The 16228-nt window shown below is 39.8% G+C and overlaps 1 protein-coding gene across 1 annotated transcript in view; it reads right to left on the bottom strand.

Annotated features, from left to right (window-relative positions):
• The window catches only part of akap9 (A kinase (PRKA) anchor protein 9), a 105273-nt gene that overhangs the window by 17596 nt on the left and 71449 nt on the right, over window positions 1-16228 (bottom strand). The window contains exons 28-38 of the mRNA XM_036145261.1: window positions 13627-13647; window positions 11809-11985; window positions 11226-11330; window positions 10363-10515; window positions 8543-8629; window positions 5921-6943; window positions 3779-3913; window positions 3648-3692; window positions 3418-3558; window positions 2049-2093; window positions 8-1960 (exon numbers count right to left, since the gene is read on the bottom strand). Of these exons, the coding sequence (XP_036001154.1) occupies window positions 8-1960; window positions 2049-2093; window positions 3418-3558; window positions 3648-3692; window positions 3779-3913; window positions 5921-6943; window positions 8543-8629; window positions 10363-10515; window positions 11226-11330; window positions 11809-11985; window positions 13627-13647 (3885 nt within the window). The remainder of the gene's footprint in view (window positions 1-7; window positions 1961-2048; window positions 2094-3417; window positions 3559-3647; window positions 3693-3778; window positions 3914-5920; window positions 6944-8542; window positions 8630-10362; window positions 10516-11225; window positions 11331-11808; window positions 11986-13626; window positions 13648-16228) is intronic.

The raw sequence follows: 16228 nt of genomic DNA, 5'->3' as shown, positions 1-16228 counted from the left end.
GGCTCACCTCAGCGGAGCAGAGTTTGTCGATGACGGCCTTCAGGCCTTTGCACTCGTCCTCCAGAGCCTGCGTGTCTCTGCGAAGCGTCTCGCTCTCCGAGATGTGCCGGGCCTCCATGTCGAGGATCTCCGCCGCGTGGAGCTCCTGCATCTGGGCGATCTTGTCCTCGAACTCTCCGATCACGTCCTCCATCTGCTCCTTGGCGGCGGACGGGCGGAGCTCGGTCGCCTGGGAGGGCTCGGTCTGCGTGGAGGAGTCCTTCGTGGCGTCGTGTTGCGCGTCGGAGCCGCCGTTGGACCGAGCGCTCTGGGTCTTGTGCGAGGACTGGTTGGAGTTTTTGCGGGAGACGGACGGCTTCTCTTTGGCGCCGCCTCCCTTGGTGGTGGGCTGCTTACCGCCTTTCCTTTTGGGCTGCGCGGTGGATGTGGAGGAGGCAGAGAAGGCGGGCTGAGGGGAGGGGGAGGGGGAGGGAGAGGAAGACGGAGGAACAGACCCTGAAGTCTTCATCAAGGCCGTCTGCGCCTCTTGCAGCTCCTCTTTAAGCCTTGAAATGGAGAGCTCTTGGAGGCGAAGCTCCTCAAGGAGCTTCTCGTTTTGCTGCCTGTAGCCTCTGAGCTCTTCTTTAGTGGCGTCCATACTGCCTCTCATCTCCTGCAGCTCCTCATTGAGTTTAGAAAGAGAGACCTCCAGAGCTTGAACGTCCTCTTGAAGCTTCTCATTTTGCTGCTGATATTTAGTCAGCTCTTCTTTGGAGGCATCCACACTGCTTCTCATCTCCTGCAGCTCCTCATTGAGTTTAGAAAGAGAGTCCTCCCGAGCTTGAACGTCCTCTTGAAGTTTCTGATTGTGCTGCTGATGCTTAGTTAGTTCTTCTTTAGTGGCGTCCACCATGCTCTTCATCTCCTGCAGCTCCCCACTGACCTCTGAGAGCAAAACTTCCCGAGCTTGAACGTCCTCTTGAAGTTTCTGATTGTGCTGCTGATGCTTAGCTACTTCTTCTTCCGTAGTGTCTACCCTCTTTTTCATCTCCTGCAGCTCCTCTCTGACCTCAGAAAGGGAAACATCCCGAGCTTGAACGTCCTCTTGAAGCTTCTCGTTTTGCTGCTGATATTTAGTCAGCTCTTCTTTGGAGGCGTCCGCACTCCTCACCTCCTGCAGCTCCTGTCTGAGTTTAGAAAGAGAGACCTCCCGTGCTTGAATGTCCTCCCGAAGCTTCTCATTTTCCTGCTGATATTTGGTTAGTTCTTCTTTAGTGGCGTCCACCATGCTTTTCATCTCCTGCAGCTCCTCTCTGACCTCTGAAAACGAAACTTCCCGAGCTTGAACGTCCTCTTGAAGTTTCTGATTGTGCTGGTGATGCTTAGCTACTTCTTCTTCAGTAGTGTCTACCCTCTTTTTCATCTCCTGCATCTCCTCTCTGACCTCAGAAAGCGAAACTTCACGAGCTTCTACATCCTCTTTAAGCTTCTCGTTTTGCTGCTGATACTCAGCTAGCTCTTCTTTTGAGGCGTCCAAACTCCTCTTCATCTCCTGCAGCTCCTCATTAAGTTTAGAAAGAGAGATCTCCCGTGCCTGGATGTCCTCTTGAAGCTTCTCGTTTTGCTGCTGATATTTAGCCAGCTCTTCTTTGGAGGCGTCCACACTCCTCACCCCCTGCAGCTCTTCTCTGACCTCAGAAAGCAAAACTTCCCGAGCTTGAACGTCCTCTTGAAGCTTCTTATTTTGCTGCTGATGCTTAGCTACTTCTTCTTTGGAGGCGTCCAAACTCCTCCTCATCTCCTGCAGCTCCTCATTAAGTTTAGAAAGAGAGACCTCACGAGCCTGGACGTCCTCTCGAAGTTTCTCTTGTTGCTCCCGGGAGAGGTTTAGTTCTTCTTTGGTGGAAGCTGCTTCTCTTTTGGCCTCTTCGAGCTCCTGGAGGAGCTCCGTCATGTCAGCTCCGTCCTCTGCAGCTCTTACCTGAAGGATCAAACGTTGGTAATTCAGTCACGGATGATGAATCTTTATTCAGAGATCAAGGATTCAAACTAAATGATTAGTAACTCACTTGGAAGAGTTCTCCTTTAAGGTGAGCGATGGTCATTTCCCTCTCCTGAAACCAAAGTTTGCACAAATTAACCAGTTTGAAATCAAACAGGAGAAATAATTGCACTTAATGCTCCTATAGAGCAGTTCATTCCTGACATTTAGTCATAAATTAGTACAAAATGGCCACTAACAATCTTACTGTAGATTTAAAGAGTAAAAAAACAAAAGTACTTTACTAATTTTACAGTTACAGCTTTAAGCAAGTGCAAAAATATATTATCCCTGCTCTACATTTAGACTGATAGATGTTTCTTTTCATGTAGTTTTTATGTCGTTATGGACATTAAGCACAAAAAAAGTCTTAACATGAGTTTCCCCCAAACAATGATTCTTGCCTTCTAATTCTTCAGCTTTTTTTAAAAAGGGCTATTAATTATCAATTAACAGCTTTAAATACATTTAGAAGAGCTATTTTAAAAATGCACATTTATTAGAAGAATACTGTTACTGTTTAAAGGAAGGTGATCTTTGAAACCTTTACTCAGTTCTTGTGAGTTGAGAGAACGCATCTAAAAACCTTTTCAGTTCAAAATGCTTATTCACAATTAGCTATAGTGGGTCCAAAGGGAGTCAAAGGGCAATTTTTCCCTTTTTTAAAATGAATATATTTACCTGTAGGTCTCAGTCAATAACTAAAAAAACAAAAATACGAGTGGCTAGTACTCAAATTGTGATGGGGCAAATTAAATATAAATGTCATGAACTAGAAATAAAGGTTAAATAAAGGTTTTCTTAGAAACTCAGGTTGTTCTTCCGGAAAAAGGAATAAAGAATATGTGTTCAGCGATTACCCAACACTGAAAACTGAAAATGTATTTTTATAATAGAGAGTAAGCAGAAAACCTGGTCACTAGTGCACTAAATAAACAAGTTCAGTTTTGCCATCGAAATGTTTTATTGAAGTGGATTATATATAATGTTGAAGCAATACAATATTTATTCTCATAAAATAAGTGTGGGTTTGTCCTTATACCATTTTATTTATTTTTTTACACAAAATGACTAAAACTCATTTATAAAGAGTAGATAGCATCTCGTTGTTTAACTTAATGTTCATTCCTCAGTTATTTTTTATTTGGGCTTTACATGTGAATGTGTGAGTTTTGCAGCTGCTTTTTAACACCCCCCCCCCCCCCCCCCCCCCCGTCTGCTTTTACATTGATCAGTGAGCGTCTGACACACAATCAGCACACAGCAAACGTTACTGATCTCATCACTGAGCTCTAGATATGCACATGAGTCATGAGCAACGTCTAAAACTCATTTCACCTAAAAGTTTCTTTTACATCTTAGGATTCCAGCAGATTTCGAAGGAGCGTCCCATTTACCTGCAGCAGCTCCTGCAGTTTTTCCAAACTCTCCTTGCAGCTGCTCAGCTCCTCTTTGGCGGCGGCAGCCTCGCTCTGCGCCTCGGTCAGTCTCCCTTCAAGCTCAGACATCTTTGCCTCTCCTCCAGCACTTGTTGACATCTACAGCAAAAAATAAACATTCAAGCATCAGATTCTACGCTTTCTGTTGAGACAAACAGACCGCGGGGGAATTAAGTTGGTTTTCTTACCGTTTGAACTTGGTCCTGGAGTCGCTCCACGGTCACAGTTTTGTCCTGGAAATACAGATTTTTTTTAGGTTTGTCACTCTAGTAGACGACAGACGATGTGATAGTCGGGTGAAAGACGCAGCAGCACGTACGTGGAGCTCCTGCTCGAGTCTGCTGCAGGTCTCCTGGAAGCTCTGCAGCTGCTCTTTGGTGACGGAGGCCTCCTGTCTGACCTCCTGCAGCTCTTGAAGAAGCTCCGACACAGCCGGCTGCTCGGCGGAGGAGGCCTGATAAGGAGGTCACATTTATCAGAGATGAACAAGTCACATCAGGCTGAGCCTTTATCACAACGTCCACACCGACGTTTTGGTGGTTAAACATAAATCTGAGAGCAGGAGAGACGTTCAGCAGAGATTTTATAACATATTTTGCACAAGGTTCTAAATTTTTTATTTCAAAATGCTTATTGGCATTTTTTTCAAGCTCAGATGTAAAAAAAAAAAAAAAAGGTTTTAAGGGCAGCTGACCGTATAAAACATATAACTTAAAATTGGCAGCAAGTTGGATTTCAGTTTTTCAGTGTGATATCTGACTATTAGTTGTGGAATCTGGATAACCTCCAATCAGGTCTATTTTAGATTCTCCAACACTTTGCTAACCCTATGACTGATTTTTATGACTAATATTTCTGAGACCTCTACTTTTTTGTCTGAACGTACAATTACACTGCAAAAACATAACTAAAAGTAAGTGAATTTTTCTTGAAATCATTGTAATATTCCTTGATTTGAGCAGGTAAATAAGACTATTCGCCAATGGAATAAGATTTTTGCACTTAAAATAGGAACAATTCATCCCCATCGTCTTATTTCAAGTGGAGGATGTCTAATTATCTTATTTTAGAGATGAATTGTTCCTATTTAAGTGCAAAAATCTCATTCCATTGGCAAATAGTCTTATCTACCTGCTTAAATCAAGGAAATATACACTAATTTCAAGAAAGTTTAGCTTATTTTTGGTTCCCTTTTTGCAGTGTACCAACATAAAACTGTATATATTTTCCACACCCTATAATACAAATGCAATAAACATGAGGAAAATGTATTTTTTGTCTAACATATCAATTATGATAAAATTTTTTTATAGCCTGACGTTTTATTTTTTAAATCAAAAAAATAAATATAAAAAAAAAAAAAAGATTTAATTACATTAAAAATGTGAAGTTTCCTCATAATTACTTGTATCAGGCTTTAATGGGTTAAGTCTGGACTGGATTATTCCACACTATATACAGATTTATGAAGCAAAGTAATTGAACTGTGTTATCTTTATTTCACACATAAAACCTAAAATAAATCCCAGTTTCCATTTGAAACCACGTGAGCAGGTCAAAAGGCCTCAAAGAGATAAAATTGCACATCTTAGATTGAGTTTATATAACCATGAGGCTTTGCTCAGTAACTCAAAAACAGAAATTATCACCAAAACTGGACATAATGATGTTACAAATCTAAAGGAAACAACTTATTTTAAATATAAAGTCAATTTAAAAAGGTCTTTATCAGAAATTCTAATATATATCTGTTGGGTAATACAATAAGGAATGCTATCCACTATCTTACAATTATAAAAGCTAATGTACCATAATAATAATATTTATTATTAATAATAATAATAATAATAATAATAATAATAATAATAATAATAATTACTATTATTATTATTATTAACATCATCATCATCATAAATCAAGTTGATTTGTTACAATACTTTAGTTCTTCAGAGTACCTTCAGCTTCCCTAAACTTATTTAATCTGTTGTTTAATGTTAATAACACGTTATAGTAAATCCCTTTTATCATTAAAACATGTGGCTGATGGTAACATAACCCCGACCATTAGAGCTGATGTCAACATTACCAACAGGTTAAAGTTCTATTATTAGTTTCTGAATACAGATACTCACTTCTATACCTCAAACAGAGGTTCTTAGACTGCACTTTAAAAATATCAAATTAAGGAATTTTACAGAAAGGTAAAAGCATATATATATATAGATAGATAGATAGATAGATAGATAGATAGATAGATAGATAGATAGATAGATAGATAGATAGATAGATAGATAACCTTAAATAAACTATCAGTAGATTGCAAATTTGTCATAAAATACAACTAAATGTTGAAGGTTAATGATAAAAGGGATGCTTAGTCCCTGCACTGTTGCAGCACTGACATCATTTTAATGCCTGGAGCTTGCAGGACGCCTCAGGGTTGTGTCTTTATGACTCTCACCTCCACATTCGGCTTCGTTCTTTGGTGCAACCTGGCCTTCATCTGACTCAGGAGATCCATGAGCACAGCCAGCCTCCTCTCGTACTCCTGCACCTCCTCCTCGGAGCTGGAAAGCAGCTGCTTCTGCAGCTCCTGGTCTTTCTGCATCCCGCTCAGTCCGGCCTCCAGGTCCCGAAGCTTCTGCGTCAGATGGACCACCCTCCCTGCAGGCGCCCGGTCGGCCGGATCCATGCTGGCCAAGTCCATTTGTGGGATCCCAAAGTCGCCAAACTCGTAGGCCGCTGATGCAGGGTGCTTCTGCAGCTCCTGCTGTTGTTTTGATCCTTCATGCCTCTGCCTCTGCTCCTGGAAGGCCTCCTGTGTCGCCTGTTCAACCAGAGCCACAGCCACTTTCTCCCTCAGATTTTCCTCCAGACGGGAGACCTTCTGCTGGAGATCGTCTGCACAGCTTTGAGTTTGCTCTATGAGCGCCTTACAGCGGCTTATCTCAGAGTCCTTCTCCTCAACCAAGTCCTCAAGCTCCTGGATGCGGAGCCCTAACTCCTCCACCCTGGAAGCGGCGCTTTGCTCTAAAGCCTGAACTTCAGCCTGCAGCACCACAAGACCTGCGGTTTTTTCTCTCAGAGCTTCTTCAAACTCACTTTCTGCGCCGTCCAGGTTTTCTGACTCGGCCAAGGCTTCGGCACTCTGCTTCAGGCGCAGGTACGTCTCCAGCAGTTTCCCGTGCTCCGCTTTCAGCGTGTCCAGCTCTTTGGTAGCTAGGTCCATCTTTTGCTTCATCTCGTCGTACTCCTCTTTGGTCGGTCCCCAGGCGCTGCTCTCCAGCTCTCCCTTGGCGTCCTCTTCCTCCTCTGCGGGCTGTTTGCCCTCGATATTGGCCAGTTCCTGCTGGAGTTTCTCTATGACCGCGTTCAGCTGGTCCAGCTCCTCTTCTTTATCCTTCTTTAGGCGATCTTGCTCGCTCCGGAGGCACTCTACCTGCGACTCCAGCTCCTTGATCAGCTCCTCTCTTGCATCAATTTCCTGAAGGAACAAGAAACACAAAATTAGCATCGTATAACAGTATTGGATTGATGACACCATGGATGTCCCAGGATGTGATTAAACCTCTGAGTCACTGCGCTACTTTGAAACATCTTTTATTGTCTTTATTTAAAATCTTTAAAGATGCACCAAACACAATTTTGATTTCCAGCCTGTGGTTTCAAGCTCCAGATAGACATTTTAAGAGAATCGGATTTCTTTTTAAGACCTACAATATAGATAGATATAGAAAAAAACAGCTCTGAAACATGTTTCCAGCCTTTTGGTTGAGTGCAGTCATTAATTACTTTTATCAGGATCAGAGGCAACGTTCTTCCATGTGTGGAAAAGTTAATTTGCTTTAAGTGAGGGGTGTCCAAACTTTTCGGTTAATGGGCCAAAACTGTTAAGTGAAAACCACACGAGGGCCAAAAAATGTATAAAAATAATTAACATAACCCTAGCTCCTGCCATTGTAAACAATGAAAATATAACAAAATGTAACAAAATGTTAGCTGCTAGTGGTATTGCACAATGAGCTAGGAACAGGCTTCACTTCACTTTACTTCAAACTAACTTTAAAAAAAGTAAATTAACAAATTAAAGTGCCTCGCCTTTCCTCTTTACAATATTTTGACAATATATTTTTCTAAACATATATTCAGCATTGCAGGCTATTCTCTTCATGGAAGCCCAATGAGTGCGTTTGCAAATTAAAACCCTTTTTTCCAAAACTTTTATTTGAATAAACTGTAAATTTGAATTAATCGATTAAATCGATTTACAGCTGAGCCCTACTTATAGCATCCAGAGTTTCCTATTGGCCAATGAAGAGAAGAATGACTGAACTCAGCATAAAAAAAAGACAGGGTGTGCTTGAATCAGTTAAGAGCAGGTAAATTAAGTGAATTAAGCTTTTAATTGCACTACTTGATTTGAACATTTAGTTTAGTTTTTTTATTTCTGCATTTTTTTACTTGACAGGTAATTTCACATTGTGAAAAATAAATTTCCACACTATACAGAAAAAGACCACGAAAGTGGTAAAAAATAGCAAAATTAACCAAATTCTAAAGGATGCCTTTGTAAAAACTTCTTTGTAAAAGAAATACTTCAAAGAGAAAATAGCTAACTTACAGATTTCTTCCATTGGTAAAAACATCTACACTGAAGAGTGTCATCGGAGCAACTTACTAGGAATCGGATTGGGTTAGATTTTTAAATTTCATACCAGCTGGTCACCGGTCAGGGTTAAAATTCACTGTCACTAGGCAGTTTCTCAGTGCATCTATAAGAAATGTTTAAATCGTTTCACACATCAAGGACTCAGAGGTTTAATAAACCACCTCACATGAGCAAACCACCTCAAGATACAAGATGATGTTATGGATCTACTCACCAAAAGGAAAAAATTTAAAATAAAATAAAGTAAAACCCAATAAAATAAAGAAGGGAGCCATGGGGAGCAAAAAAATAAATGAAAAACAAAACAGGAGCCAAGGAGCGCACACACACACACACACACAGACGCATGTCTACGGACCGATGCATATACGGAATAGGACTCTGGCTCTATTTTGTATGCGCATGCTGGGTTACCTTGTTGTCAGATGTTGTTTCCATGTGTTGAAGCTTAGAGATCTGTTCATTAAGAAGAGCTACTTCCCTTTCCCTCTCCTCCATCACCTTCAAGAGTCAGAGATTATAGCGCAGCGGCTATTAATAAACACATCATGTTTGGCCACTCAAAGTCTTTCTGCTGGAATACTACTGGAAGTTTACAGGCTGAGAAAGTGGAAGTATCACATGAGCATAGCAAAGCAAAATAACAGGGAGAACAAAGCTGGAAGATACATACATATAGTTCTAAAGGAAGGAAATATCCTGCAAAAGAAAAGTTATTTCCATACAACAAAACAAAAAAGTTTCTTTAATGTTATCCTTGTTAGGCAATTTTGATCAATTGCTCAAACCCTTTAAGGCGTAATTTTAGGAGAACTCTTACAACAAAGCGCAGTTGTCCTCTGTGTTAAAATAAGGCATGTTTAGCGTTTTTTAAAGTTATATTTTGGTATTGGTTTTACAAATAAGAAAATATGTAATCTTTTTAGCACATTGGCATCAAATTATTATTAGTATCCGGACTTTGAAACAACTGTGTGACTTTATTATCATAATATTACAATTTTACTATCACTTCGACTTTCTAATATTATGGTGATATTATATTAATATTCTGGTAATATTATGACTTTATTATTGCAATGTTATTTATTCACGTACACCTAATATGACTTTGTTATCATTACCTCCACACACAAAAAATTATATTAGGGTCATCATAGATTGAAGCAAATAAATTATTAGCCAAGGAAAAGTACATTTCCATAAAATCTCATATATTTCACATATTTGCAAGACAAAACCTGGAAGTTCTCTAATGACGAAAAGTCGTAAATATCCAAGAAAAAAAGTATAATTTTCTATGATTAAAGGCAAACATTTGCTTTATTAAAACAAGGATATTTTCTAACATCTCATTTCAACTTTGGAAACCCCTGGTTTAGATCATTGTTTCTCAATTAGGGGAGCACAAAAACAGCCTGGTCTCTTAGATAAATCCTGCTAAATGGGAAAAGAGCACCATCTGCTGTTTGTTCTGTATCTGCAGTCAACAGAATGAGTCGCAAGGGATTGTGGGTAATCGTAGGATTAGCGGCTTCACAGCACTGAGGTAACATAGCTATGAATGTCTGTGGAAGACTACGTAATATTATTAAACCCGTAAAATAGTATAAACCTTAATGTGACTGTAGTTTGTCTTTAATATTAATGGCTTGATATTATTTTCACCATATTTTCAGCTCATCTATTTTAAGTGCCTGTATTTTATTGCTGATGAGGGTTATGTAGCGTGGCGTCTATGCAGAGACAGAATATGCTGAGTCTGCAGGCGGTGAACATTGTATTTTAGCCTTAGTTTTCATTAAAGGGATACGTCAGGCTAAAAACCTTTTATACGGTAGTGGCAATGTTGAAAAATGCCAATTGTTAGAAGCCATTGGTATAAATTGTTTTTAACTTGTATAAAATGTAAAAGGGATTATGGGTAATCTTCAATAAAAGTAAAATTTTTGTCCCATTTTGTTGGGATGAGCGCGCTTTAAATGAGCGCGCTATAGAAAAAGTTTAGGAACCACTGGTTTAGATCAGTGCATATTAATACGTTTGATAGACTGAGTGAAGGACTAGACCTAAATACAAAAACAATTACAAACTACGTTGTGGTTGACTATCACATAAAAGACATTTCTGGTCGCTATGTGGCAACACATGAAGTAGTTAAAGGGGTTTAAATGCTTCTTTAATCCTTTGTGTTTCATCTCTCTCAGAGAAATGACTGTAAGGGGTCTGCGTACCTGGAGCAAACTCTCCCTAGTTTCTACGAATTGCTGCTGGCTGCTGATCTCCTTCCTCTGGATCTCCAGCTGCATGTGAAGCTGCTGCACCTCCTCGCTCTTATTCTCCAGCTCCTCCTTGAACTGCTCCAGCTGCTCCTCCAGGTTACAGATCTGAGGCGACAGATAAAACAGGAAGAGAGCGTTACAAAGCACATTGTGGACCTCGTCATCGCTCCAGTCCCTGCACCTGACTCTGACAACATAATATCCAGCATGAGGCTAAATAAACGGATATAAGCCAAAGTGCCAAAACTAATCATTTAAAACTACTCTAAAAGGCAAATCCATTCTCTGGACTCTAATTTCCAGAGTTATCATTTTTTTTTTTTTTTTTTTTTACTCCATGTTTCCAAATATGAATCTAAAAAGTTTACAATGAATTTATGGTCACATCCAGGGTTTGAGCATGGAGAGAAGGAAAGAATGACAGAAAGATGATAAACGGATGGATAGACAAGCGAGTGGAGGGGTGAAAAATGGGTGGACAGACATATGATGGATAAAAAAGACGGTCAAATAAACGGACGGATGTATGTTTTCTCTGTTTTTTTATTAAGATGGATGAAAAGATGCACGAATGAATTGATGGATGGGTGAATAAGCAGGTGTATGGATGAACAGAGTGATGGACGTACAGAAAAGCAGATGGACAGATGTATAAAGAGGTGGATGTCCAGATGATGAAAATATGTTCTCTACTTCTATAAAAACCGCATCCAAAAACAAAGAACATTGCACCAGAAGATGTTTAACACAAGTTGTTCCACCTGGATTTAAAACGCATCTAATGAATTTTTTGACATAAAGTTTCTTTTTCTCACCTCTTTCTCTTTCCTCTCCAAAGCTTCTCTCTCGGTCTGCAGCTGAGCCTCCAAGGTGGAGTGTCTCGTCTCGGTGATGGACGCATGCTGCTTCTTTTGTTCAACCTGCGACACACACACACACACACACACACACACACACACACACACACACACACACACACACATTAAAGAAACTACGTGGCTCAGCAGTTTCCTTAAAACTGTGCGCTGCGGGGAAGCCCCAACAGAAGAACCGTTCAGCGACAATCCAACCGGTCTGCAGCAACTCAACGTACAAATGCGAGCGGTTTGCTGCAAAATCCAAACAACTAATCTTCTATGCTGCTTTTCGGTTCCATCAATAGACACTGGGGGGGAAATCTTAACAACTGCCAGCGTATAACTCAGCCACGGCAGCCTGTCGGGGGCGGCTGAGGTAGACCCACCCACACATTGTTCTCCCCCTCTGTGATTCCAGCCCTCCTCCTCTTAGCTGTCACCTCGTCTACATGCTACCTCACACGCTAACATTCAGACTCTCTGATGCCGTCTTCAAAGCAACCTTTATCTCACTCTTCCTCCTCCCCCTCCTCCTCCTCACCTTCTCCAGGGACTCAGCGCTGGCCAGCAGGGCCTGCTCCAGCTCGCGGATGCGGCTCTCCAGCTTTTCAATCTCTTCGTCGCGCTCTCCCAACTCACGACGCAGCTGCTCGGAGCCGAGCAGCAGCTCACTGCACCAATCTGCCTTATCCTTCAGCTGGGAGGTTAGCTGCTCCACCTGGTAAGGAGCGGGGAGAGGGAGAGAGAGAGAGAGAGAGAGAGAGAGAGAGAGAGAGAGGGAGAGAAGGGAGTGAGGCGATAACACAGAGGGAGAGGATCGTTTGACGAGATCTGCTCGCAGATCCGACTCGCTGTGTGCAGTTAGCGGGAAGGTCAGCTGATCCACCTGAGAAAGGAGGAGGTGTGTGTGTGTGTGTGTGTGTGTGTGTGTGGGGGGGGGGGGTAGGGAGAAAACGTGCAGGGATACAGTTCCACCCACAAAGAAGTTAACAGACCAGGAGCAACTAAGGGGGAAACGATCCACCTGTGAAAGCAAAGATCCATACGGAGGAGGAAGAGGAGGAGATGTTGACAGATGGGAGGAGTTGATGACCGTACGAGTGTATTAGAGGTTGTTTTTTTTTTGAATAATAATGTGGTATTTGGTTGCTTTAAAGCTAATTTAAGGGAAAGGTGCAGTCATTAAAGCTGTCTGAATTTGATGATGGGATTGTAAGTCGTCTATGCTTAACCCTAACCCTTTTATTAAAATAAACTGTATCGTGATTTCACAATCGTGCAGTTTTCTTCAAAAGCGTTATTTACGTTCTGTGACTACACTTTGACAGTGCTTTCATTGAAATGCTGTTAATCTATCAGACGACGCGTGTAAAGACATTCAGGACAGGGCATAATAACACGATTCAGAGATTAGATATTTAAGCAACAATGCTTCTGTGAGTTAGATTACCAATAGTGGCCTCAGATGGCCTTTATAGTCATGGATTACTTCTTCACACCCTATTTTTATTGATTATGTTTCTAATTTCCCCATTCGGTCCTCTCAACCCTTCTGCAGTGTGACGGATTATCACCCTTGATCAGGCCAAATAACCGAGTGATCTGCTGCTGCTAGACATTATTCATTCGATTCATATAATCACATTTTCTCTCCCTGACTACAAGCACATTGTAGGAAATTACTTTTAATCATCAAAGCAGGGACAAACCTTCATACAGAGTGTTTGAAATGATGCATGGATGAGACAATTTGGCACGAAACTGATCGTCTCATTTCTTACCCAAGTAAGTAAGCAAGCAAGAATTGGAAACGGGGCGAGTAACCAGATCAATCACTACACTTATGTTGATCTAGAAAGATGCAAATATATGTTTCCATTCATTTTTTCCATGTGATTTGCTTATTTGATAGTCCTTGGATTAAGGGAAGAGAGAAGTCTCCTTCTCTTTCGCTTTAGTGTTGTTGTTGACTGCTGCTTTGCTTTTGTTGGAAGACAAATAAAGTTTAGTCAAAGAAAAGAGAACATGGACAGCTTGCTCATTTATGCATAGAGACAATTGTCTAAAACTGTGAGGTCTACAGATGGCTCTTGAGTAACTTTTACTCCAAATTGTAAAAAGTTGCAAAAAAGTGTATAGCAACCGACAACATAGAGAGCTAATTATTTTTACCCTTTTTAATCTGCGGTATGGTGTAAATAATTTGGAGGACAAGAGGGTGAAGCAGAGTGATCTTTCCTACACTTAAAGCAAAAGGTAGACCAAACAGGAAAGAGGGGAAACGATGCAAGGAAGGAAGCTGAATTCACTAAAAATGCACTAAATGTTTGCAGAGATCAGATGCAGCTAGAAGCAATACCTTTAGGATTACTCCATCCACCTGCAATAGCCACAGGAGAAAGGAGGCAGAGGCAAAATGGACCACAGGATGGAGAGTTCAAGGACGCGAGGGAAGCAGAGGAAGAAAAAAAGCACTCAGTGATGGAAAATGCTACAGAAATGTTTGCAGATTACAAACAAAGAAAAAAGGGACATTTAATGGTGAGACTAAAGCAATGGTAAAACAAAAAAGACAAGACTAAATAAAAGTCTGTTAAATAAAATTAAAGCTGCAACTGGACATTTCTCTGAATTTGAGGAAAAAACAACAACCCGTCGGTCTTTGCAGGTTCAAGCTCTTTAAAAACAGAAACAACCAAAAGATGGTGAAAAAAAATCTTCAAAAAAAGATTTTCAAGAGAAACGACAAGCGTAATAAGAAAGGAATCGGATCAGATTTTTAGATTTTAGATTGCATTTGCATTTCTATTAAATATTACAGGGTGAAGAATTAATCGGGTGCAACAGCTTTTTCTTCACGAGAAACCAAGAGGGACTTAAACTTTGCTTGTAAATTAGACTGCAGTGATTGAACCTTTTGGGGTGAGGACATAATTACCGACTCAAATTTAAATCCAGTCCCATTGGAGGGCAGGATGACACGATTAAAAGATGATAGTGAAGGACGAGCAATGAAGAAGAGCGAATAAATGCAAATATGCAACGTATATAAACAAACTGGCACATCGTTTAGATGTTAAACAGCAAATTCTGACATTTTGTCACAGCTAAATAAATGCAAAGTTGTTTAATTCCTTTCAAACATCCCTCAACATCTCCTAAACATCCTTATAAACAAATATCTTTTCTGTTTGTACCAATATTTCAGACACAAACATATGAAACAAAGTACCACACATTCCCTAAGCCATAAACCAAACATCCCATCAGACAATTTATTAAGCTGAACATATTTTAAAGTTTTTCCTTGGCACAGATCAACATAAATAAGTCATATGACAGCTCAAATAAAACTGGAAATACATACCTTTAAAAAAAAAAAATCACTTTACATTAATATTTCTTTAAATATGTCAATAGTTAATAATTAAATGTGAACGAAATTAATAAAAATGTGCTCTCATTGTATTTTAAAAACATATGCAACTATCTTAATTTTCATGTAATTATTGCATCGTCCTGTCTTGCAACGCATTGTTAAATTACTTTAGCTGGAAGGTTTATCCATCAAAGTCAGTGGGCGGGGCTTATATTGCCATTAACAAGGCGATTGGTGTTTAGCTGAACAGGTGAACCAATAAGATGCTGGCATTTTACATGAACCTCCATGACAGTTAAAATTATCTTAACTAGAAGATATGAAATAACTAAATAGATATGATATTATATTCATTTAATTTATTTTATATAGTGTTATTAATTTATCCATTTGAGGCATAGAGGCAGTTTGTTTTGGTTCGACTCTTCTCTTTTGACGCCTTTTTCACCCAGTTCCCCCATTTTTTTACGACTCATTGCATGCCACACAAATATTAACATCTATTTATATTAATATCTATAATATGAATATTAAACCACAGTTTAGGCTTCCAGAATCACATTATTGGGGCTCAAAACGCTAACTTGTGCCTTTTAAACCCTATTTATTCTTTAAAATTCAGATAAAGGAATGGGAACAAATTGTCTTTACACAGACAGGAAGCACCTTTGTTGTTGTAGACAATAATCTTTCCTCTATAATAGAAACTGGCTCCAAAAACAAAACAAAGAGCACTATACAATGTACTTAAAAAGACCAAAAGCAACCAAAGTCTGCAGGATGCCTTTTTAAAGCAGGAAATGCTTACTGAAGAGCACAAAAAACATCTTTTTAGCTTGTTGGAAAAAAAGATCAGAAAACACATAAGGTTATAAAGTGTTTTTGATTATTTCTGGGTATGAGCAACTTCTTTACCACTGTGCATTTGTGGCAATGCTCCTGAATACCTAAAGGACCTCCTCACAACCCACTTATCCATCTGCTCTCTCCGCTCACACAACGACAACCTCCTCCATTCGCCTCGCACCTCATTAAGGACAACGAGCAGCCGGGGCTCCTCCGCAGCTGCCCCCCGACCACCTGAAGGCTCCACAGACAGTCACTGCTTTTAAAAAAAACGACTTTAAAACATCCCTTTTTAAACAAGCCTTTCCCACTGATCCATGAGTTTTTAGCTTATTTTTTTAATCTGTTTTTATTGTTTTATCCTGCAGTGATTTGGGATGTTATTTTTTAAATGAAATGTGCTTTATCGTCATTATTGTACAAATAAAGCAAAACCTCTAAACTTGTTTTGGGCTCCAGGATGCCTACACTGCAAAAAGGGAACTCAAATTAAGTAAAATGTTCTTGAAATTTGTGCATTTTTTCCTTGATTTCAGCAGGTAAATAAGACAATTTGCCAATGGAATAAGATTTTTGCACTTAAAATAGGAAGAACTCATCTCCATATTCTTATTTCAAGTGCAGTATATCTAATTATCTTATTTTATGGGTAAAAATACTCATTCCATTGGCAAATAGTCTCATTTAGCTGCTCAAATCAAGGAAAAATATACTAATTTCAAGAAAATTCTACTTA

This window comes from Fundulus heteroclitus, chromosome 13 (assembly GCF_011125445.2).
Source record: "Fundulus heteroclitus isolate FHET01 chromosome 13, MU-UCD_Fhet_4.1, whole genome shotgun sequence".
NCBI lineage: Eukaryota > Metazoa > Chordata > Actinopteri > Cyprinodontiformes > Fundulidae > Fundulus > Fundulus heteroclitus.
Note: the sequence above shows the minus strand (reverse complement) of the source record. Positions and strands in the feature narration are given on the sequence as shown.